Source organism: Pelodiscus sinensis, chromosome 3 (assembly GCF_049634645.1).
Source record: "Pelodiscus sinensis isolate JC-2024 chromosome 3, ASM4963464v1, whole genome shotgun sequence".
Taxonomy (NCBI): domain Eukaryota; kingdom Metazoa; phylum Chordata; order Testudines; family Trionychidae; genus Pelodiscus; species Pelodiscus sinensis.
The window spans coordinates 141984301-142008986 of NC_134713.1; the positions used below are offsets into that span (position 1 = coordinate 141984301).

At 46.0% G+C, this 24686-nt stretch overlaps 1 protein-coding gene across 7 annotated transcripts in view; it reads right to left on the reverse strand.

Annotated features, from left to right (window-relative positions):
- The window catches only part of BTBD9 (BTB domain containing 9), a 301225-nt gene that overhangs the window by 51167 nt on the left and 225372 nt on the right, over window positions 1-24686 (reverse strand). For all 7 annotated transcript variants that reach the window (XM_075925075.1, XM_075925077.1, XM_075925076.1 and 4 more), the window contains exon 9: window positions 24184-24291. In XM_075925075.1, the coding sequence (XP_075781190.1) occupies window positions 24184-24291 (108 nt within the window). The remainder of the gene's footprint in view (window positions 1-24183; window positions 24292-24686) is intronic.

Genomic DNA, 24686 nt, shown 5'->3' on the forward strand with positions numbered 1-24686 from the left:
CAAGATTCTCACTTTTCCGATAGAAGGCTATGACTCTTTCAGCAGTTTTGCCTGTATAAAGACAGTAGTACTGACACACTCATACAACATTTCAGACTTCAGTGAGCATACTACCCGAGTAAAGACTGGAGAATCTGGCTCAATATTTGTTGAAAATGGCCACCTATTCTGCTCTCAGTATCTACACTGAACATATTTTAATAATTTATTTTTCACTATATATGTTATTTATTTAGATTTATTTATCGGTGTCTGTATTAAGGTCCGAATGACTCAACAATTTGGTTTCTTAGCCTTTCACTTTTGCATTTCTTATTTCAGCTATTGCATAAATCAAAACGACCACAAAATAAGTGCAACAATATAAAATGCTGAAAAGACTTCAAAGTTGAGTAGCCAACTGGGTCTAAGCAAGAAAGCTTTTACTCTTCTTTTGATCTATAAATAAAAATAAAGTATGACAGGATGCAATCTATGAATTCTAAAACCTTGGAGTACATGGTGCCTAGAAATAATTCTTCAATTTACTATCTTTTAATAATACTTCTTTTGTTTAATAAAACATTTAGTTTTAAGAGCAAATCATTTTTTGATGAAATTTTGTTCTTCCTTATGTATGTCAGACATATAATGTAGTTTACTTATTTAATTAAAAACAAGTTTAAAATTCTGTTTTTGTGCATTTTTCGTTAATTCCAAATTTCCATCCAAATGCAGCCTGATACATATAATGAGTTAAAAAACCCCAATAAATAAGTAAGGCATCAATCACCATATTATATTATAATAAAAATGTAAAAAAAAAAAAAAGAATCTGATTGAATATATATTCAGTTACCTAACTGCTTAAATGTATACAGATGTCACGAATCCTCCTGGTTAACAAAAAGTACCACATTTAGTGAGACTGCTATGTTTAGTTGCAAACCAATATGTTTCAATCTCTCTTTAGGAAAATAATCGAAAAGTACAAATGCGAAACAAGATTACAATTTATTACCGTACATACTCGAGTATAAGTCGACCCGAATATAAGCCAAGGCACCTAATTTTACCCCAAAGAACTGGGAAAAAATATTGACTCGAGTATAAGCCTAGGGTAGGAAATGAGGCAGCTACTGGTAAATGTAAAAAATGAAGATAGATACCAATAAAATTACATGAATATTTATTTCAAAGAAAAACAATAACCTAGCTCTGTAAGTGCAAAAGGGGGTCAACAAAAACAATATGGTTCTGCAGGCATGGCCACAGCTCAGCCCCCGCCGCCCCCGCCCCGCAGCCCCCACGTTCCGGCCCCCTCGCCTGCCAACGAGCCCCCTCTAAACAAGCCAGCGGGGGGGGGGAGGGCTGTGAGAGACCAGAGCCGGGCATCGATGGGCCAGTGAGCCAGCGGGGGGAGTGGGTGCCGGTGCTGGCTGGATTTTACCACGGGAGGGGAGGGGAGGGGAGGGGGTGCAGGGAGCAGCGGCTGGTCCTTGTGCACCTGCCCCAGAATCGGGCCCAAGCTCGTGATCAGGGCTCCCGGGCGCTTCCAGAACAGACGCCCACGGTGCCGAGTCGGCTCCTGGCCCAGCTGTTCCCGAGCTCAGCGCTGCACCCGAGCGTCATGGCGAACGGCCCCAAACGCCCTTCCTCCCACGCGGCAAGGGCCCATGGTGCCGGGCAGGCAGGGGCTGGGGGGCCAGGAGAGCCAGGAGGGCAGGGGCTGGGGGGCCGAGGGGGCAGGGACTGGGTGGGTCAGGAGGGCAGGGGCTCGGGGGGACAAGGGGACAGGGGGGCCGGGAGGGCCAGGAGGGCAGGGGCTGGGGGGGACAAGGAGACAGGGGCTGGGGGGGACAAGGGGACAGGGGGGCTGAGAGGGTCAGGAGGGCAGGGGCTGGGGGGCCGGAGCTCCGGGCTCACGCGTCTAGACCCGGCCGGCGGCAGAGACGCGCTGAGCCCGCCCGCGAGCAGGAGGCTGACTCGAGTATAAGCCGAGGGGGGCATTTTTCAGCACAAAAACTGTGCTGAAAAACTCGGCTTATACTCGAGTATATATGGTATTTAAATCAATGCAAAGTATGAGAAAATAGGAAGGAAATGAAGTGAAGAAAAAGGCGGATACCCTGAATCAAAGGTTATATACATTTGCCTAATGCAGATGTGGATGATGAAAGCCTGTTTATAGCTGTGAGACACGAGCCATATAACAAGTCCACCTGTATAAAGTCAAAGGCATAAGAAATACAGCTGGTGAAGTAGTTTAAAATAATGCAAATTGCTTATCTTAGCAAGAAAATGGAAGAGAAATCATAACTGTCAATACTAACAAAAAAGTTGTTCGTTAAAAATACCTGAATTCAGGTGGTTAAAGCAGAACTTTCTACTAAATTATGAGTTTGAGAACATGTATTTAATCCTTACTTTTGTGGACAGGGACTGAGAAAAGTTCCTAAATCTGAAAGGGTGATAATGAGCCATATACAAAGAAATAATGGAAGGCACAAGTCTGACTCTATAATCCATGATTTTGCTTTAAAAGGTTATCAGCTGAACATGACCAACTCATACAAATTCAACAGATCAACTGCAACTGCATGTTTGCATAATAGTTTTTAAAAGTCACAGGCATCAAAATGGCAGGCAAGATAACTGCAGGAGGGCCATGTACAAGACAGATAAACGACAGCAATGGCTTGTGATGAAAGCACCATGGCATCTCATCATCATGACTTTCAAGACTTAAGGTAACACAAAATCAACAATTCTGGCAGTAGTTTGCCTTGTTCAGACCTAAAAGTTGCAAAAATGAATATATACATGAGTGAATGCCTAATGCAGAGTGTGGCTATATATTTCTCAAACCCCTGAAGATGCTGTAGGGTCTGGATTAGAAGAACAGAATCATAGAATCCCAGGGCTGGAAGAGACCTCAAGAGGACATTGAGTCCAGCCCCCTGCCCAAAGCAGGACCAACAATATAACCTTCCTTTTTCTTTTACACAGTAATTCTGTTCAGTGGGAGACCTTTTTTGCTAAGAAATTCAGTGGGGTATTTCTTGTTCTCCTCACCTGTTTGCATCAGTACAACTTCAAGATATGCATTCAGTTTGCATTATTTTCTTAAAATCTCAATTGGCTAAAACGGGTATCTCTGATAAAATTTGTTTCACGACATCAACATTTTTTTTGACAGACATCTTAATCAAGTCACTTTTTCTGGCTTTGTATTCTGGCATAGATTTGTAATAGGAAAAGTGATGTCATTGAAACCTCCCACAAATAATTGGCAATAGATCCATGAATAACTGAATCAATTTTAGCTGTGAGGACCGGCCAAATCACAATAGTTTCCACTTTTAGGAGATCTGAGTGGATCTTGCTTCCATGCTTCTAATAATCCTGGTTAATAGTTTTTTGCTGCCCCAGCATGCATTTTGACACGTTTACTGTTAGGCCTGCCTCCTTGAGGTTTCTCAATACCTTTCCAAAATATTGTGTTCCTCTCTCAGGTATAGCTAAATATAGCAATATTATCTGAGGTGCATATAGCAAATTCCTTGAACCTGATGAACTGCCTCTGGAATGTGACCCCTGCATCAGCTAATCCAAATAATACCTTAACCTCAAAAAGTAAAAAATCATAATAAATAAAGCATAGGTGGTAGGTGAACATGCCCCCAGAGGAGGCTAGCTTCCAGTCCCTCCTCCTCTGCTCAAGGCCCTCACCCTTCAGCTCTCTACCATCAGAGCCTGGAGCATACCCACAACTGCCAGCCCTCCAGGTCCAGCACTGGATGGGAATAGTACCTGGAACACTGTATCCAGACAGAAACACCCCCCGCTCACTCTCCTCCTCCCTACGAAACTCTGTCTTCAAAGGCTCCAGGGCCTCCAGAGGTGCTGGAATAACTATGGCCCCAGATGCTAGACAGGAATCAGATAACAGCGGCAATTGGGCCAGCAGACAATCGGGGCCTCGGGCTGCCCTTGGCTGGCTCCAGTAATTGATACGCCTACACACCGTCCCAGAAGAGGAATCTGCCGCTCCATCAGAAAAGAATGTCCGGCCCTAATGATTTAGTTACCTCTACCTCACAGGTGCAAATTAAGCTTTGGACCTCCTGTGGGAATGGGCGTCACAAAGACATTTCAACTTAATTGGCATTTTAATGACAAGAGAAGCGTCTACGTGACCACAGGGGGTCCAAAGCTTAATTTGCATCTGTGAGGTAGAGGTAACTAAATCATTGGGGCCGGACATTCTAATGCCCCACTCTAATTGGAGACCAACCACATACCTACTGGTCAGGTGGCCCTGGACCCCCGAGACTTTAGTGAAGCCTTCGTCTCATACCGACTGCTTCCCATTGGGATTGAGAGGAACACTGGCTTCGCTGGAGTAAGGATTGCAGGGGTGAGAATATACCTGCTAGGTGTCTATTCTGCATGCATTTCAATGAGAGCTCTGAGAACCAAAAGGGTTCCACTGTACCTTTAAGTGACTTTTATTGTATTTTTCTATCTTGTCTTTGTAGTGGCTGTGTTATTTATAATACAGCAATAACATTTAACAGCTAAGCTTGCCTTGTAACAATAAAATATAACTGTTTAAGCTTTAACCTGACTCCTCCTGTTGCTGTAACAGAACCAAACACAATAAAAAAGAACCATAGCCGGTTTGGCTATCTTGCCACGGTCAGCGAAAAACGCAGTAAGAGCTGAGCATTGAGTTGTGCCGTCTCCACGGGGCAGACTCTTGGGGCACCCGTCAGCCTCCATGGCTGCCCGCTATGAAGGGACTTTGTCCTAGCAGTTAAAGACTCAGGTGTGATAGGGCTCACAGACCACTCATTACCCCGGCCACCGGCTAACAAACACCCATCAACTCTGGGTGGACACTGTGGCTGGAGTACTCCCAACCCCAGCACTGGGTGAGCAGAGAAGCATCACAGCAGGATCATTGGGCAGGCAGAGTGCTGTTCTAGAGTGCTGTTCACCCACCACTGGGAGAATGGGTGATGCGGTCCAGAGGTCTGGTGAGCACCACGGCCTCCAGCCTGCTTGTCCTAGGCTATGTGCCACAAGGAATTGGGAACAATACACAGGAGAATGTCTGGAAGTGGAACATAGGTGGGGCCACATCAGGCTGTTTGGGGAGGCAAAGCCTTCCCCTGCCTATGACACTGCCTATGGAATTCCGACTTTTTCTCTGACTGTGTATCCAAGGGAACTTGCCAGGATTCCTTGATTAAATCCACAACAGTTAAAAAGGACTCCAAGACCTATTAAGCAAAAATTAAAAATAAAACAGCATTAAAACAGCATGTCCCCTTTAAGAGTGAGTGCAGGGATAGGAACTGGGAGCGGTTGAGCACTAAGACCCAGGGGAAGCATTGCTTCCCCTTGGTTGGCAGCCATTTTGTGCCGGCAGCCTTGCGGAACCAGGTAAGCATGGGGGCTGGGGTCGGGGGTGTGGGAGCCGTGGGGCAGAGGGAGGAGGCCTGGCGCTAAGTATTTGTAGGGTTGCTAGCTGCCCGGCATTTTTGCCTCCTGGCCGGGGAAAAAATCAGAAACTACTGGACATTTTAGGTGTCCGGTATTCTCTGAATTTTTTTACAAGACAGGAGGTGAAAATACCGGACACCTGGCAACCCTAGTCTGAGACTGATACAATTCCCATGTCTAGCATATTTTGCATCTCCCCCTTGATATGTTCCCTCATTGCCCCTGTTGTCTTGTAAGCTCCACTGGTTATTGGGTATGTTTTATTAGTGTTAATAAGATGTGAGTTCGACTAGGTTTGTTAGAAAAAACCCTTTCTGACCAGGCCTGCCAATGGGGGGAAAGACAAAGAGGGCAACTACCTAAAGGCCCAGTGAGTCAAAAGGGCCTGGCATTCCTGGTTGCTGCTGGTATTATGGCAGCGGCGGCCGTGGAAGCCCCGGGTACTTCAAATCACTTCCAGATGCCACATGGCATGCTCTGGGTAGCTCTGAGGGGTTCCTGAGAAGGTGGGTGGTGCGGCACAGTCTGGGCAAAGCTAAGGGCTGGTTATCTCCAACCCTGCCTCTTCTGTCCAAGGGCCCACCCCTTCCAGGAGTGGAGAGTGAGTCCCCTTCACCTTTCCAAGAAGCTCAGTAAGTCTGTTGGCCCCACTTATTTTGACTCTGTAATACAACCAGGACTTCTAGCAGGGTTAGCCTTTAATTTAGATTAATGTTCTCTAACTGGAACTCCTCTCTACCTTCAGACATTAAGTCTAAGGGTATACCCATGAGGCATACCGGGGAGGTTGACAAATGCCTTTGATGTCGACTGCGAAGCGTCCAGACTACAGTGCTGTGCCGCCAAACAGCTGATCGGCACAGCGCAGCAGCCATTTTAATTTAAATGAAGTGGCGATTATTTAAATCGCCGCTTCATTTGGGTATGTTTAGTAAACTAATCTACATGACTCTGGTGCCAGAGCCATGTAGTCTAGACATACCCTAAGAGAGTCAATACTGTGCGACCCTTATCTGCATAGCATATCATATTTAGTAAAACCTCTCTGCTATGTTTTAAATGTGTTAATACTAGAAGATTTACCTGGTGTTGCTTGGGTCCTTCAGGGCAGGGGACTGGATGTGTGTGGGGTTCAGGAGTCAGGGCAGGAGGCTGCAGGTGTGGAAGGGACAGGAATCAAGGTTGGGGGGTAAGCAGGGACTTGGGGCAGGGGTAAGGGATGTAGGAGTCAGGGCAGGGGTGGAAATGGCTGCCAGCTACTTCCCTGGGACTGGTGGAGGACAGCGCCAGTTGCTCCCCTGGGACTGGCTGGGGTGGCAGGAGTTGTGCTGTCCAGCCAGTGGCTGCTCTGCAGCTCCCTATGGGTGTTGGGGACATGCTTGCTTGCTGCCCCCCTATAGTCATTCTGGAGCATAACTCTTCCCTGTGTGTGCTGCACCCTGTGGCCATAGTGCAGTATAACTGACCCTGCTATCACAGCCCTACCCTACTTTTCTGTTGGATGAGAAATAATTGCATTGCACACACATCACATTGTCCTGGCACAACCAAACCCTTATGTTGCTTTAAGCAGAAGCTGCCTACTGAATTTGGTGGTCCTAGCTCTTACTGTTGAGGAGTTCTTGGACAAACAGACTCTCAGATGGTCAGTCAGACAGATGCACAAACTCTCTCAAATACATAGAAGATGAGCAGTTTAGGGTAAGCATTGACCTTAGGTTTCTATACATGCACTTAATTTAGTCTCTCTCGCCTCAAAGGGATTCTCCCATACATTCTGCATCTTATTTTCTTTTACAAGGACTATTATCAGAAACAAAGCCCCCATATCAGTGGTTCTCAATCTTTCCACATTACTGTACTTCTTTCAGGAGTCTGATTTGACTTGAATACCTCAAGTTTCACCTACTTGCTTACAAAACCAGACATAAAAATACAAAAGTGTCACAGCATACTAGTACTGAAATATTGCTTATCTTATCGCCTTTACCATATACTATATATTTGACAGAGTTTGTCTGTCTGTCTGTCTGTCTGTCTGTCTGATTGTTCAAGAACTCCTCCTAAGCAGTAAGAGCTAAGACAAGTGTTCCCTCTAAGCTGCGGGGTGGCACAGCTTCACAGGTGGTTAATCAGCCCCGCCCAGTCAGAGGCTATGGGCTCTAGGGGAGCTGACTGACTGGGCAGGGCTGATTAATCACCTGTGAAGCTGTGCTGCCCCACGGCTTAGAGGGAATATTGGCTAGCACCACCAAATTTGTTCAGATGGGAACACTGCTGCCAAGGAGAAAGAGAAAGTGTGGTTTGTTGCATTCCACATTCTAGCAGGGCAGTGTCCGGTGCAGATGAAACTGGATCTGCCCCAGCTGGGAGACATCCACCTTTTCCCTGGCTGTGCCTCCTAGAGCTGCAGCAGCCACGGAAAGGCACTTTACATCTGGTCCCAAGTTGCTGTGGTGAGAGAGGGCTGGGGTAGTCCTCTCTCTCCAGGACAGCCCACATATTGAACTCCTCAATCCCAGTCAGACCTGAGAAACGCCAGGTAAATCTTCTAGTATAATTATAAAATAAATCAACAGGAATATAAATGCTGCATTTACATTTTGGTATGATACTCAAGCCTGTTTTTCAGTTGTGAGCCATCTCTGAAACTGGAGCTCCAGATGGAGGGGCTGAAGCTGAAGACCTCTGCCTGGGGCTGAAACACCTAGCTTAGCTTAAGGGGGCTGCCTGTGGCCTGGGAACCTGGGCAATTGCCCTGCTTGCTTCCCCCTATGCCTGCCCTGCATTTGTGCCACCCTCTTGTCCCCCAACCCAGCCCATAAGACTATGGTGGTTCCAAATCTCTGCTTGAGAAACACTGATCTGATGAGTGATCTAGATGAGTTGAGAGCCCCCTGGAAGACCTGTATACTCCGAAAAATACTCATGTCCTTGGTTGGAACAACTGATCTATATCAAAGGCTCTTTCAGGTGCCTTTTTTATATCACGCTTTTTGTACTGCTTGGCTTTTTTTTGCCTTTTGGCAGATTATGCTGTACCAGCTCCATAACAAGATTATAATTCTGCCTTGAATTTAGATGGGTTTAAGTTTGGGGCAATATCTCTTTACGTGCTCAGCAGAGTCATACATAAAGCATTTTCCTAGGCCCTCATTCTGGGCCAGGAGTTTGTATCTGAATTACTTACGGTGCCTCTACACAGCACACTTAGATTGAAATAAGCTATGTAATTTGCGCTATGCAATATGCATAGCTTATTTTGATGCTGTTTCGATGTTGAAAATAACTTATTTCGTAATTTGGTGGTGTCTACAGAGTGCCAAATTTTGAAATAACTTGCTATTCTGAAATTTTCCTTAATCCTCATGGAACGAGGGTTCCCAGGATGTCAGAGTAAGCCACCTCTTATTTAGAAATCTATTTTGAAATAACAGGATGCTTCAACAGACACAGAATAGCTATTTTGGGATACTTCCGGCATCCTGAAAAAGCTCCGGAGTATAGATGTACCCTTAGAGGGCACCTTTTATAACAGGCCTGCGCCTTTCCATTTGGGGCTTTCTTTCAATACCCATTCTGACCTGCACATGCAAATCAATAGCCTGAGCAGCCATCTTCACTATCGGAGGAGACTTCCTATATGACAAGTTTTTATTTCATCTGAGCAAGCAATTGAGAAGTGTTCCTGGGCAAACACACACACACACAAATTGCAGTAGTCTCCTTCTCCCCTTTACCTTTTACCCATTTTTTCTATAATCACATATTTTATGCATAAACTCCTCATGATTGATACTGTCATGATCCTTCAGACTTCTAAACTTCAAACAGTATGATTATGGCATAATGTGAAACCTTAGCAACACAGCTTCTTTATATTTATCGTAGCTTATAGCTTCTCCCACTTCATGCCAATAAAGACTTGGAAAGCTTTAACCTCAAATTCTGGGAACCAGATGAGACATTCCATTGGCCTGGCATATTTCTTTGAATGCAGCTAAATATTCTTTTATACTGTCTGAGTCTTTAAAAGGTGGGCACAATCTATCCCAGTTGAGAGAGTTCTCAGACATTATGCGTGGGCCGGGGAATACCATTCTGCTCGTCCAGTATTCAGATCTGCATTTCCTGTGCCTCCATTTGCTGCTTGCACGTTCTCTCTCCTCTTTTGATTGCTGCCATTTGTCCATTGCCTTATATTTGGCCATGGCTGCCTAGGTCGCATCTGCACTGGTTGGCCCACTCCTCTGCCTCATTTTTGGCTTTGGCTGCCTCAATCACCTCAAAGCATTGTTAGTTCTTTCTTGCGCTGCAGCTCATGTTGTTATCTCTTGGATTCTCAGCTTTGCCACCTGCACCTGGTGCTCAAAGGCCTCGGTCTCTGAGGAGCTGCAATTTGGCCAGCTCTACCTGCAGCAGGGGTTTAGTGTCTGGCTGGTTTCCAACCCTGGGTCACCTTTCTCCTGCTCAAAATGCTTGACAAACAAGGTTCTCAAATCCTTAACAGAGCTCTCTTTCTGGAGTAAACCATATTTCAAACATTAGCTCCCAAGCTGCTTTTTATCCATTGTGTCCAAGAAGTCTGACTCATTTTTCCTTTTCTTTGTAATACATCAGGGGTGTCCAAACTTTTTTCAAAGAGGGCCAGATTTGATGAAGTGAACATGCGTGAGGGCCGACCATTTTGCCTGACATTCTTTGAACCATTAAAATTAAATGCAAATTAACTATTTTATGCAAAGTTTATTGCAAACGGCATAACACCAACTATACATGTTGTGTCCAAATATATTTATAACTGATTTAGACCAACTGACATTAACTGAGATTTTACAATGTATTCATCTCAATTGAAAAAAAAACTTGCCTACACTAATGTGAAGGGTGAAACTGAGATCTGGACTGCAGTACATAGGCTAGGTCTGGTTCAAAGGCAGTCCCTGATCTCAGCAGCTGCGGAGTCCGTCCCTGATCTCAGCAGCTGCGGAGTCCGTCCCTGCACTCTCAGCCCCAAGGTAGAGGGCTTGCAAGGTCAGAGGCGGGCGGAGAGCGCAGGGCACGCTGGCCTCACGGCGGCCCGGGGGCAGGGCGAACCCGTAGCCAAGCGGGGGAGCGGGGCTGCGGACGTGCCCTACATGGTGGACTTTAGGACCGCAGCGGCCGCCATGGACGGCGGCGGCACGGCCGTAAGCGGCACCAGTCAGAGGAGCGCCGGGGAGCCAGGAGAGGGGGAGGAAGCGGGGGCTGTCCCTGCACTCTCAGCCCCAAAGCGGAGTGCAGGGGCAGGGTTTGGGACCGCGGCGGCGGCGGCCCGAAGCGGCGCGCTGAGCGCGCCAGTTAAAAAAAGCACCGGGGAGCCGGGAGAAGCGGGGGGCCGTATTAAATCCGACCGCGGGCCGCATTTGGGCCGGACTTTGGACATGCCTGTAATACATGCACTGTATGTCTCTTATTCCAAAAGAAGCAAAACCAACCAACCAAACAAAAAACAAAACAAAAAAACCCAAATAACGTTGCTAGTCGTATGCAACGATGGGCATTGTGGCTTTCTGGACAGATATGAGATCAGATATCAGAAAACCACTCTGTATTGCAATGCAGATGGTCTCTCAAGGCTGCCTTTGCCAGTCAAACATCAGGATAGTAGCCAGAAGGAAAACTTCTACTTTGAGTAGGTAGAGAATATGCCCATCACTGCTATGAAAGTTAAGAAAGCAACTCGTGTTGACCCAGTCCTTTTCTCAGTTATGGACCTAGTGATTCACGGAACATCTCTATGGGACTCTCAGTCTTATCCAACCTTGTTCTCTACATCTCCTGGAGGACTGAGTTATCGATCTTTTCTGGGTGCTAGTTGTGGGGAATGTGTGTCATTATTCCAACACTACTGAGACAACAGGTATTAGAACAGCTACATTCAGGTCACTGTGGAATTGTGCGCATGAAAGAAATTGCCCAAAGCTATTTTTGGTGGCCTAGCTTGGACTGTGCCATTGAAGAGATGGCAAGAGCTTGTATTTCATGCCAGAGTGTGAGGAATGCACCTCAGTTGGCACCTCTACACCCATGGGACTGGCCTGGAAAACCATGGTAATGTATTCATGTTGATTTTGCTGGCCCATCTGAAGGTAGCATGTTCTTGGTGGTGGTCAGAAGTCTCTATAATGCTGTCCACTGCTGCTGAGAGTACTATCCAAAAACGAATGACTTTAAAAACAAACAAACAATGGGCACTTAAGAACAATTTGCACCTTCTTTATCAGCTTCACGAAGAGTGGACACTCTAATTGACTCTCCCCCCTTTTCCCTTCTTTTTCCTTCTCCCCTGCATCCCCTATTTATTTTGGAACTGGACCTTTAATAACTCCATTCACCTGAAGAAATGGGTTGTGTCCACAAAAGCTCATGATACCATCTACATATTTTGTTAGTGAATTTTCAGAATCTTGGGCAGTCTAGAGTACACAATATTTGGGTGAAGACAATTCAATGCAAAATAGACATAATTATGCCAAAACCTACACGTTTAATTTGAGAGGTACAGGGCAGTTCCTCCTCTACTGCTCATTTGGACTACAAGCCATATACAAGAATACATAACACACATGCAACATGAATAACTGGGCTGTTTGTCTCCCTTTTCTCTGTAGAGCAACATAATTGATCACACAAAATTATCTACTATATCAGGGTCAGCATTCTTTCAGAAGAGGCGTGCTGAGATTTAACTTATTTGCTTCTATTTATGGATCTGCATGCCGTTGATACTTTCTAAAGCCAATAATAGCCTTTCCCCCACCTATCCCTGTGTAATCTGGTGTGGGCTGGGATAAAATCCTGCTTCTTAAAGTAACAGGCACCAACAATCTATCCTGTCCTAACTCCCAGCTAAAGCACAAACAAATTACCCATACCTCCCTCACCTCACAGCACTAACAAACTACCTCCCTGCTTCCACCTTACCCCAATGCCAACACCTACCCACCTCTTCTTTCTCCCATCTACCCCATGCAGTCAGCGCCTTACCTACCCCTTTTCAAGAGGCTTGAGAGTGCTAAGTTTCTGCTTCTCTCTTCTGCACACAAGAGATTCTACAAACTCCCCTCTCCTCTGACTCCTCCTTCCAATTACCCACTCACCCACTCCTCCTCCCCCTGCCTAGACATTTATTCTCTCCTTATCTTAGGTTTTATTACCTGCTCTGGGAACTCCTTCATTCAAAGATAATGCCCCATCACCGCTGATCAGCTGAGTTCCCTGCATGTGGGGCTCAGGAAACAGCAGGCCGCATCAGCATGCTGCCCCTCCCTGCCATCAGCTCCTTCGGTCCCGCTACTGGCTGGGAGACACAGCTGCCTAGGCCTTGCTGCCATAACTGCTGTTGCAGCCAACACGGCAGCTGTTAGCCTGCCCCGACCTCAGCTGGGTTGCTGCAGCCCCAGCCCTGCAGCCACAAACAGGCTTCCCCTGTGGGGGAGGGGACAGCCAGTCTGCCACGGCTTTGTCCCCACTGCTGGGCCACTGCTGGGCCAGCACACAGCCCCCATCGGTCCACAGCACAACCCCACTGCTGAGCCAGCACACGTGTACTGCCCCCGGCCCCAGCTGGGTTGCTGGGCTGCCCCTGCCCCACTACCACGGCTCCACTATCAGAGGAGCAGTCATGTGGCCCAAACCCCAGCTCCGTCTGTCCAGGGGCAGCCACCCGCCCTGGTCTTGGCCCCACTGCTAGAGGGGCAGCCTGTGTGGCCCAAGCCCCAGCCACCTGAGGAGCTTTCCTGGCTGAGCTCCACGTACCTACCAGCACCAGCTCACCTGCTTCCACCGGCTTACTGCTGCTTCCATCAGCTCACTGCTGCAACAGAGTTGGGTTGGCGGAGAAGGGGGAGAGCACCAGCCGCTGGCACACAGCCCAATCTGCAGCCTCTCTGCCTGCCTCACAGAGCTCGTGCTGCAGCTGCATGCCAGCCACAAGGCTCAAGCAGCAGCACAGGCTCCTTGCTGCGTGAGGGAGGAGAGGTAGGGATGAGCTCCTGCCCCGCATGACACTGAGACTTGGCTCTCATGCTGTGCCATAGGTTGCCAGCCCCTGTACTATATATTTCAGAGTTTATCTGTCTGTTCAAGAACTCTTCCTAAACTATAAGAGCTAGGACCACCAAATTCGCTTACAACTTCCTCTTAGCATAACTTAAAGCAAGGTCACGATTTGGTCATGCGAGGAAAATGGGATGTGCCTGAAATGGGACTGCTTCTCAGAAAATTGTATGGAAAAGAGACACAAACACAAGGCAGGTGAAAGGGGCTGGCTGGGGGTGGGCCCCCCCGGGCCCCCCCGCCTGGGACAGCCCCAGCCCTGAGTCTCCCACCCCTGCAAGGCACCCTTTAAAGAGGGCAGGATTTGTACAAGTACATTGCTGGCTGTTCCCCTTCATCAGGGAGCAAGGGGGAAGTGCAAAGTTTACTGCATTCCTCAACTCTGGCTGGGGAGCATGGAGGGCAGATGAATCTGAACCTGCCCCAACTGGGGGACATACACCCCTCCCCATACTGTACCTGCTGGAGCTGCAGCAGCCATGGACATGTGCTGTTCACCTGGCCTCACGCTGCTGCAGTGAGAGAGGGCTAGAGTGGTCTTCTCTCCTTGGGGCAACCTGTATACTGAACCTCTCATCTCCAGCCCCACTCCAAAGCAATGATTCAAATGAAGCATGAACATTTTCAATTTATTTTCCAACCCCCCTCTCCCCCACATACACACACACACACACAATTAATTGAGTTAAGGACCTGAGAAATGTTGGGTAAACCTACTAGTAGATTACAAATGCTTGGTAAATTTATGCATAGAAATTAAATCCCAAATCCTGGTTGCAAAAAAAAAAAAAAAAAGATAGCTAATAGATATTTTCTTATTCTAAGTACTTGAACAATCTGGGAAAGACCAAACCATGTTATTTGAAATATAATTAAAAAGTATGGTATATACACATTAGCTGCATTTAGCCATTGACCTTTCTGCATTTCTTGACGCCTGATTTTTCCACTATGCATGTGGAAAAGGACAGAGAACTGAAACCCTCTATGGACAGATAATTTCTTTGTGAAAAGCATATTTAAATCCCACTCAGAAAATGTGAACTATAAACAGAATTGTACTTACAAAGTATCTTCCTCCTCCTAGATTTTTACATGGGATTCATTGATTCAGTTCTAATGGGGTACGTCTACACTACAAAGTTAGTTCGAACTAACTTAGTTCGAATTAGTTAATTCGAACTAAGCTAATTCGAACTAACGCGTCTAGAACTAAAAACTAGTTCGAATTAGCGTTTTGCTAATTCGAACTAGCAAGTCCACATTGAGTGGACTCTGAACAGGGCTTAAGGATGGCCGGAAGCAGTGCCGGCAGGGCATAAAAGGAGGACTTAGAGCATGGAGATGCTGTCTCAGGCTAGCCGCGGGCTGCGCTTAAAGGGTCCCGACCCCCACCCCGGACACACAGTTCTAAGGGGTGCCCCGCTTGCAAAGAAGTTCTGGCTTGGAGTGCCCGGAGTACCCACACTGGGCACATCACACCACTCGACCATCAGCCCGGCTGCACTTGCCGCAGGCTGCCATCTGGGGAGAGGGGGCAATCGGGGGGCTGCAGGAGAGCTTCCACCCCCAGAAGCCCGCAGAGCCAGCCCAGTCCTCCCCATCGGGGGCTCGTACCCCATTTCTCCCTCACCTCCTTCCACTTACCCTTCCCTAGCCCCCCTTCTTATTGATGTACAAAATAAAGATAACGTTTCTTCCAACATTGACTCTGTCTTTATTGAACAAAACTGGGGGAGACTGGGAAAAGGAGGTGGGAGAGGGGAAGAGAAAGGCTGGGAGAGGGGAGGGCAACTAACATGATCAGGGGTTGGGAACAGGTCCCAGATGAAGAAAGGCTACAGAGACTGGGACTGTTCAGCTTAGAAAAGAGGAGACGGAGGGGGGACAGGATAGAGGTCTCTAAAAGCAGGGGTAGGGTGGAGAGGGTACATTCAGAAAAGTTCTTCCTGAGTTCCCATAAAGAAGGACTAGAGGACACCAAAGGAAAGGAATGGGTAGCAGGCTTCAAACTAGTAAGAGAAAGTTGTTCGTCTTCACAAAGCAAATAGTTAACCTGCGGAACTCCTTGCTGCAGGAGGCTGTGAAGGCTACAACTAGAACAGAGTTTAAAGGGAAGTGAGATCAAGTCATGGAGGTTGGGTCCATGGAGTAGTCTTAGCCAGGGGGTAGGAGTGGTGTCCCTGCCCAAAGTTTGTGGAAGGCTGGAGAGGGATGGCACGAGACAAATGGCTTGGTCACTGTCTTCGGTCCATCCCCTCCAGGGTCCCTAGGGTTGGCCGCTGTCGGCAGACAGGCTACTGGGCTAGATGGACCTTTGGTCTGACCCAGGACGGCCATTCTAAGCTCAGGGCTCAGGGTCGGGGGTCTCAGTGGACCCCCTTCATTTTCATGCACACCTGCTCTTGGGTGGCCAGGCTGGCAGCTCTCCTGCCCTAGACGGCCACTTTCCTGTGCCTAGTGCGGAGATCGTGGACGAGGTCCACGATGTCTGCACTAGCCCAGGAAGGTGCCCACCTCTTGCGGTCCAGGGCAAGCTCCCGGGAGCCGCCAGCCTGGTCCCGGGAAGAGGGGGTGAGCTGGGGGACATCGGGTGGGTGGCTCTGTGCCGTGCCAGGTGCAGGGTCTGCTGGTTGGGTGCTGGCAGGCTTGCACCTGGCACGGGCACCGTAGCCAGCCCGTGCCCCTTTAAGGGGTCCGGGGCCGGGAGGGGGGCAGACGAGTTTCCCTGGTGTTGGCCAGAGTGGCCACCAGGGAAACCTGGGGAGGGCTAGCCTCCCACTAGTTCGAATTAAGGGGCTACACACCCCTTAATTCGAACTAGCTAGTTCAAACTAGGCTTAATCCTCGTAAAATGAGGTTTACCTAGTTGGAACTAAGCGCTCCGCTAGTTCGATTCAAATTCGAACTAGCGGAGCGCTAGTGTAGCGCCTATTAAAGTTAGTTCGAACTAACGTCCATTAGTTCGAACTAACTTTGTAGTGTAGACATACCCACGGTGACAGTGCAAATGGCATCTACAGATGTAATGAATGCTGGAAAGTGAGCTCAGAATTTGGGAAGTGGAATAGCCACAGTAAACAATGTGGGCATGTTACAATAACAATGATGTCTGGGAACTTTTTAAACATGTACCACAACAAAGCACTCTAGTAAGGAAGATAAACAAGAGTCAAGTAGGGGAAAAGGGTAAATAAAAATAACGTGTCATTAGTTTTGCAATAAAGAAACAATACCTTCCATTATGAAAAAGATGAAATTGGACTGAAATAGTAACATAGATAATTGGCTTAATTTTCTAGGAATTGCAAATGCATAAGCCATACATTTGGTTTTATCTATTAAATAATTCCATAAAAGGGCTGGAGAGGATTTTCCACTGGGAAACTGAGTATTGTAAAATACCTACCAATGATTAGAGTTCTTTTCACAAGAACAATAAAAAACAGAACTTCAACACACTTTAGTTGATATTAATTTTGGTGATATTTCCCCCCTTTTTAATTATAGCACTTATTTTATCACAAGTTAAAATCATTAACCTCAAGCTCTGACTCCTATTGGCCTTTGGTTTCTTTTGTTTTTAATATGAATTCTAGACTTCTTGTCAGCACATCCTTCTAACAAGTACCTGTTTCTATTGTTCAAAACTAACAGACTCACGCAAACTTATCAGAAATGTCTGCCCTTTAAAAAAAAATACAAAAACAGTACCTGACTGGTTTTCATTACTGTCATACTGTGTAGAGAAAAACAGGGATGTATTTTGAAAAGGCAAAAAATTAGCCTACAAACCACATCTTTAAAATGACAATTATATAATCAGTGTGCATTAATTGGCTCCCATTTAAGGACAGCAAGCTTTCCCTGTGAAGATAACAACACCCCAGCTTCTGTCCTCAGCCTTTTGAGACCAAGTGGGAAAGAAGAGGAGGTTAGGAATAGCTTTTCACTGGAGTGCTGAATTATTAATTCAGGCAAAATACTGCATTCAAATACTATTATCTTCACCAAAGGCAACACATTCAGAGTTTAATTTTTTTTCACACTTGGGTAGACTACTACATTCAGTATATGTTACTTAAACAAAATTCAATTTACTTTCCTTTTGGTTCTTACTATTTCCTTTGACATTCTTACTGATCATCAGAGATGTTTGCTAAAGTTTGAGTTTGCTACCTTTATAGTTTGTTCTATTTCTCTTGCTGGGAATCCAGCAAGCTGGTTTGGGGACCGCATAAGCACTTTCAAAACAACAGTCTACAAAGAATTAGAATTTCAGTGCAGCATCAGGGAGACAGACAAGCCAGACTGCAGGAGAAAAAGTTCTTATCCAAGCACATCTTTAAGAACAGCAAAGGGAATACAGAATATCTCTAGCTAAGTACATTGTTTTGGCTTAAATGTTCACTTATTCTTCCAAGTCTGCTACACTGAGTCTCTCTCTCTAAAGCTAAAATTTCATCCCTAATATACCCCGTTTTCTTTTACTATTGCAACTTATGCCACATTGTATGAAACCTTATTCATTTTTCTATGGCTCACAGTAGCAAACAGAATTAGCTGTAAAAGTTGAGCTAAAGACAGTAATGGGAGAATTTCAAACAACCATGAACTTTATCTACTATATATCTGAGAGAGTTTGTCTCTCTGTCTTTGTCTGTTCAAGAACCCCTCCTAAATGGTAAGAACTAGGACAATCAAATTTGATATGCTGCTTCTTTTTATCATAACTTAAAGCAAAACAGCGATTGTTACAGAAAGCTTAAGAATGGTTTTTCTTTTTCAAGTTCCTGTACATGTTCATTTCAACTTTGGTGACTTGCAAGCAGTGGTACAGGAGGTGGGCTTGAAGATCAAGTCTGACTGCAAGACTGCATGGCTGAAGTTGGCATTGTCTCTAGCTTGCTGGGTGATGGTACAGTACATTGAAATTGTGTGTGCTGACAACTAGATTGCTGTTTTGCAGATGTCCTTAATAGGGTATTTCTTGTACTAGGAAAGTGGCAGAGATGGCCTGAGAGCTTGTGAGATGAGCAGTACGGTTAGCTGGGGTTGAAACGCCTGCGAGTTTGTAACATGCATACCTGGATGCATCAAGCAATTCTCTAGAAGGAGACAGGAAGGCCCTTTATTCTCTGCTATTGCTATGAACAGCTAAGTCAATCTACAGAATGGTTTGGTCCTATATATATTGCTAGTGGCTCAAATGGTGGACCTGAAAGTTTTGACAGGGCAAGGTTTAAATCCCAGGAAAGAATGGGTTCTCTAACCTGGAGATATATCCTCTACAGGCCTTTAAGAAAACAGATAACCATATTATGTGAAAACATGAATCAGTTTTTGACCTTAGACTGGAAAGCAGAAATGACTGCTAAAAGAATCTTGCTGAGAAGGACAGATCTTGTTGTTTCAGAAGGTACTACAAAATGAGAACTGCATCAGTAGAATTTGCTGTTGGTAGGACCAAATGGAGAATTGCTTCCTTTTTGCAAGGTAGGTAACCCTGGTGCAAAGTTTTCTACTTCACAGTAGGCTTCTATGGACCTGCTCTGAGCAAGCCCTCTTCTCATGATTCAGCCACAGAGCTTCCAAGCCATCAGATGAATAGAGCTGAGGTTTGGATGAAGCAGCCAACTGTGGTCTTGGAGGATCAGATCTGGGTGCAGAGGAAGCAATCCTCCACTGAAAATCCTAAGAGGGTGGTGAATCAATGTTTTCTGGACCATGCTAGGGCTATGAGAATGACCAGCACTCATTCCTATTTAATCTTTATCAGAAACTTGTGTCAGCAGAGTAGGAGGGAATCCACAATACAGATGCTGTGTCCATGACAACAGGAACATGTTCTGTACGGGTATGTCTACACTGCTACCCTAGTTCGAACTTGGCTGATGTGACTGATGTAGGCATTCGAACTTGCAAACGAAGCCTGGGATTTAACTATCCCGGGCTTCATTTGCATGTTCCCGGGCGGGCGCCATTTTTAAATGCCCGTAGTTCGAACTACCTGCCCGCGGCTACACGCGGCACAGACTAGGTAGTTCGAATTAAAGCTCCTAATTCAAACGACCGTTATTCCTCCCCCAAGCTGAGATTTTGCAGGGAACAAAAGTGGTAACATGCCCTATTGTTTTAGGTAACAAATCTGTAAGGAGAGTCCACCATTGCTAGAAGATGTCCCTCCTGATGTATGGTTGAAGGGACCACTCCTGGTAAAAGGAGAAAGACCTGCTGAAGTGTTCTGCCAGATGGTTCTGCATTGCTGGAAAATAGGATTCTAGACCTATTGAGTGCGCAGTGCAGAGCTCCCACAGCCGATGCTTCCTAACATGGGGAGCAGGGAGAGCATGTTCCACCTGTCTGTGATGTAAAACATGGCTGTTATGTTGTCTGTATGAACTGACACAATCTTGTTAATTATGTGAGATAAGAACACCTGACGGGAGAGGAAAATCACCCTGAGTTCCCAGGCATTGATATGGAGGGAAAGCTCTTCTTGAGACCAGAGACCCAGAGTTCTGAGGGACCCTAGGAGGGATCCCCAGTGTAGGGCTGATGTGTCAGGTACTAGCAATGTATTTGGCTGAGGCCACAAAAAGGGTACTGTGCACATGTCACATAGTGGTTCAGCCACCATGTCAGCAAATCAAGGACCTGGGTGGGAACAGTGAGCACTAAGTACAGGTGAGGACAGAAGCGAGAATATACCGTGGCCAACCAGGCTTGGAGAGGTCTGAAATGTAGCCTTCTGTGTTGCACTATACATATGCATAAAGCCATATGGTCCAGAAGGCTCAGACATTTCATGCAGTTGTGACTGGATGAGCCTGGAGAGACCTCATCAGGGCTGTAATTGACCCAAAGCGATCTTCCAGAAGTAGAGCTCTTGACTGCATGTAGTCAAGAACTGTGTTCCTGGAGATTTCATCACCTGACATAATCTGATTAATCATAATCTTTAATTCCTAGTGTCTCCAGGAGAATCCTGAAAGGTTGGAAACCCTACATCTGAGGAACAGGTTGGTGTCAGAGGGAGCAGACTGGGGTGAGGCACCTGGGGAAGGAACAGAGCGGGGGACAGGGAAAGTGGTAAAAGCTGAATGGAGACTGGCTAGGCAAGGAGATTGGGACTAACAGCCAATAGAGATCTCGGAGTTATAGGTGGGGGGAGAAAGGAAACTGAAATCAGATGAAGAAGTAGGGAGATTGGATGAGACTGACTGGGAGTGGCTGGGTCCAAGGTGCAAAAACTGAGATGAGGAGAAAGAGGCAGGACACAGGCCTAGGAGAGTGACAGACTTGAATGGTTAAGAAATAATATAAGTGGAAAAATAGTATGTGATCACGTAATTAAAAACTATCATAATGCACGTGCATAAGGACGTCAAATTATGATTGCAAGAGTTTGACCTTTCAACCTTATCATTCTTTCAATGTAATTTTTAAAATGTAATTTTAATAAAATAATAGCTACATTATAGCTAAAGTTGTGCTACAGAGTTCGGATTTAATAAGAATTTTCAATCTTTATTTTGTAAAAACTGCAGTGAAACAGGAAAAACCTGAATAAAATGTAAACTTGAAGCACTATTTGAATTTTGATGGTGGTTTGATGAACAATGAATTGATACACAATAAGGATGTTAAGGACTAGTCAACTATCCGATAAGTAAATGCTTATCAGACAGTTCAGTTGACTAGTCGATTTCCACCACCTTGATGCCTCTATCAGTGAGGAGCAGCAAAGGGGGAGTGAGGAGGAGGTACTTCAAAGTGTCAGTGCTGCACGGAGCCTGAGGTCAGCTGGGGACTCCCCTAGCTGACCTAGGGCTTCCTGCAGCATTTCTGTGGAACCCGGAGTCAGCTAGGGAGTCCATGTGGCGTTGCTGCTTTGAAATGCTGAGTGGAGTCCTCCACAGCATTTCCACAGAACCTGGGATCAGCTGGGGACTCCCCAGCCGATTCCGGGCTCCATGTGTCATTTCCACGGAACCCAGAGTCAGCTGGGGAATCTCCAGCTGATCCGGGGCTCCGTGCACGGCATTTCAAAGTGCACAGAGCCCAGGGTCAGCAGGGAAGTCCCGAGCTGACCCCGGCTCTGTGTGGCATTTCAAACCAGCAGTGCTGAATGGAGCTCAGAGTCAGTGGGGGACTCAATGTCCCCCAGTGACCCCAGACTCCATGCGGGTGCTTCCACTTTGAAATGCACAAGAGCCCCCGCTGGCAGGCCGTGGGGACAGTTCCTCATTCCTCCAGAGGGGGCTGTTGTACATTTCAAAGGAGGAATGCGGAAGTATCTATCGACTAGTTGAGTAGTTAATGGAAATTCCATCGACTACTTGACTAGTAAATTAACTGTTATTTAACATCCTTAATACACAAAGAATAAAAACAGTTTAAAAATCACCCTTTGGGGCAATTTTTCCCACTGGATTGTCCCACTTCACTTCACTCCTTTTACAGGAATTAACACACACTGGAACCCATCCTTTGCCCACTATATTGCTATTTATGTGCTCAGTCTAAGAATATCATTTTTACCTATAACAGAAAATATGTGAACCAAGGTGAATCCACCAAATTTTAATTTGATGGCAAATTTGCTGTGGCACAGGGGTTCTCAAACTTTTTGGCCCGTGGCCCACCTGGCTCAATACAAACCTTTCCATGGACCACCAGTTGCTAATGGAAACTTGCTGTTAATTACATAATTATGCGCTAGCCATTTTGCTAGTGCTGCAGTGAGGGAGAATGGTTTAATTTAACCAGTAAGAAAGGAAATATGAATTTAAATTATTAAACAGATTAAGCGTTTTAACTTTCTCATGTTAGTTTATCAAACTTCATTCTAAATACAGTAAAATATTAATTTATGTCCAACACAGAAAGTGCCTGTGTTTTCTTTATTTATTGCAGAGGTGGGGAGCCACACTGAAAAATCAGTTACTTGTCTGACGAGAGGGATTAGAGGAAACATGTACATCAGATCCATGGCCTACGATAGGAGGAAGGCATCAGTGAGGGAGCCCTTGTCCAGCCCCCGGTAAGAGAAAAATCAATGGCACTTTTAATTTTGCCTGATGGTGAACAGATTCAGTTGGGAAGATTCCCACCTCTGGAAGAGTATGCAGGCCACCTCAGGGTGGAGCAACCACTTGTGGTGAGAAGTCCTTCCTGAGATGATCTCCCAGGGCAATCCTGATACCAGAAAGGTGACAGGCTTCCAGGTGGATATCGTGGCCAATGCAAAAATCCCAGAGGCAGAAAGCCTCTTGGCACTGGGCTGATGAGCATACTATTCCTTGCCTATTGACATAGAACGTTGAGGCCTTAGTGTCTATCAGAACTCTCACCACCTTGCCCAAATGCTGAGATAGGAAGACTCCGCCTGCCCACCATTTGGTGTAATGTCATCTCCTCCAGCACCACATCCCTTGGTCTTGAGACCTCTAAGGTGCACACTCAGCTGAGGTCTGAGGTGTCTAACATCAGCCTGAAAAAGGAAGTGGGGTTGTTGAACAAGATGCCTTCTGAGATATTCTCACTCTTTGTCCACCGCCTTAATGAGTAAAAAACTGCTGGGAGAGTGGTGATGACCTTCTCAAGGTGGTCCCTGATTGAGAGTAACTCGAAGCCAGTCACAAGTGGGGTGGGGTGGCTATGTGACCACCCCATGTTTCAAAGTCTCAGGTTGCTGGCTGCTGGCCCCAGGGCCAAGGGCAGATTGCAGTGCTGATGACACAGGTCCTACCATTGGAGCAGGAGTATGGCTTGCCATCAAGAAACACTGCTCGGCGCCCGTTTTGGTTCAGACTTTACTTTTTATTGTAACCTCTTTTGTGTATCCATTTTGTGGCTGGATGTAATGGGACACACAAACTTCACCTAAAGGAGTTAAAAAGAAATACTGGGCCCAAGGAGACCTATCCTTCCTGGCGTATTGCACATGCTCCTTCTGGAGAAGCGGATTATAAGGAGCTGAGAAGTCCATTGAAATGGCTGCAGGAGAGATGACTCCTCTGGGAAGCAGACAAATGACTGTGTGTAAGGGGACACAGAGCAGGTAAGGCTCATAAATAGTGCCTTCTCCAGCCACTGCTCCCTTTGAGGCACTGTAGCGCCCAGCCACTTTTGGTCTCTTGCTAACTGACTGACTGACTGGACTCTAAATGCCATGCCCCAAACTGAAGGGACAGATTAGTAGGAAGACAGGCAGCCTGGGACAGCCTGTGATACCATGCTTGTCAAATCTTGGGTGCATGGGGTGTGCCCCACTGCAATCTTAACCATAGCTAAACTGTTGTTCTTTGCTTATAAATATTAGATTAACAAACTAGTCTGGAAAAATGTGAAACTGGTTCGATCGGCAGCATCCTCAGAAATTGGTTTTTGCTTGAAAATGATTCTTGAGCTGCACCTGAAGTCTCCACTCCCCAAATCCCAATTGCAGAGTTCTAGTCTCAGTTATTTGCAAGTTATAATGGTATAATTCCAACCAGTGTTAGGGAGAGGTAAATCTTCCAGCTCAATGGAAGAATAGTTTGCTTAGTTTCTCTTGTAGGCAAATAAATGGAAAAAAATTACACTCACTTGCAGGAAACTTTTGTTCTATCAGCCACCATGGTCCATTGCTGCTGATTAGTGGAAACCTCAATGTAGTAACTATAGCTCCGATCATCACAATCCCAGAGAAGTAACCTGGAAAGGGAGAAAAAGAATGCAAAAGTGATCAGTTAAATTATCACTAACCTAAGCTACTTACTATTTTTGAGGCTTTTCTCTCTTCCCTTTAATCCTTATTTATCTAAACAGTTTTGTTCTACAAAGTGCCTCTAATACTGAATGTTCCCTGTTGATAGCCTTCTCCTTTCACACACTGAGTGTTCCTCTAAATCCCACCTATTCAAACCATTCTATATCAATGCAAAGAAACAATCTATACTATATCCCCTATTGCCATTCTACCACATTTATCCAATTTATTTTTGATTTATTTGCAAATAAATACATGCACTATTTCAATTACCAAGTAGAACCGCCAGCATATCACTGACTTGAAGATCTGCTTGGATAATGTGACTGTGCACAGAAAG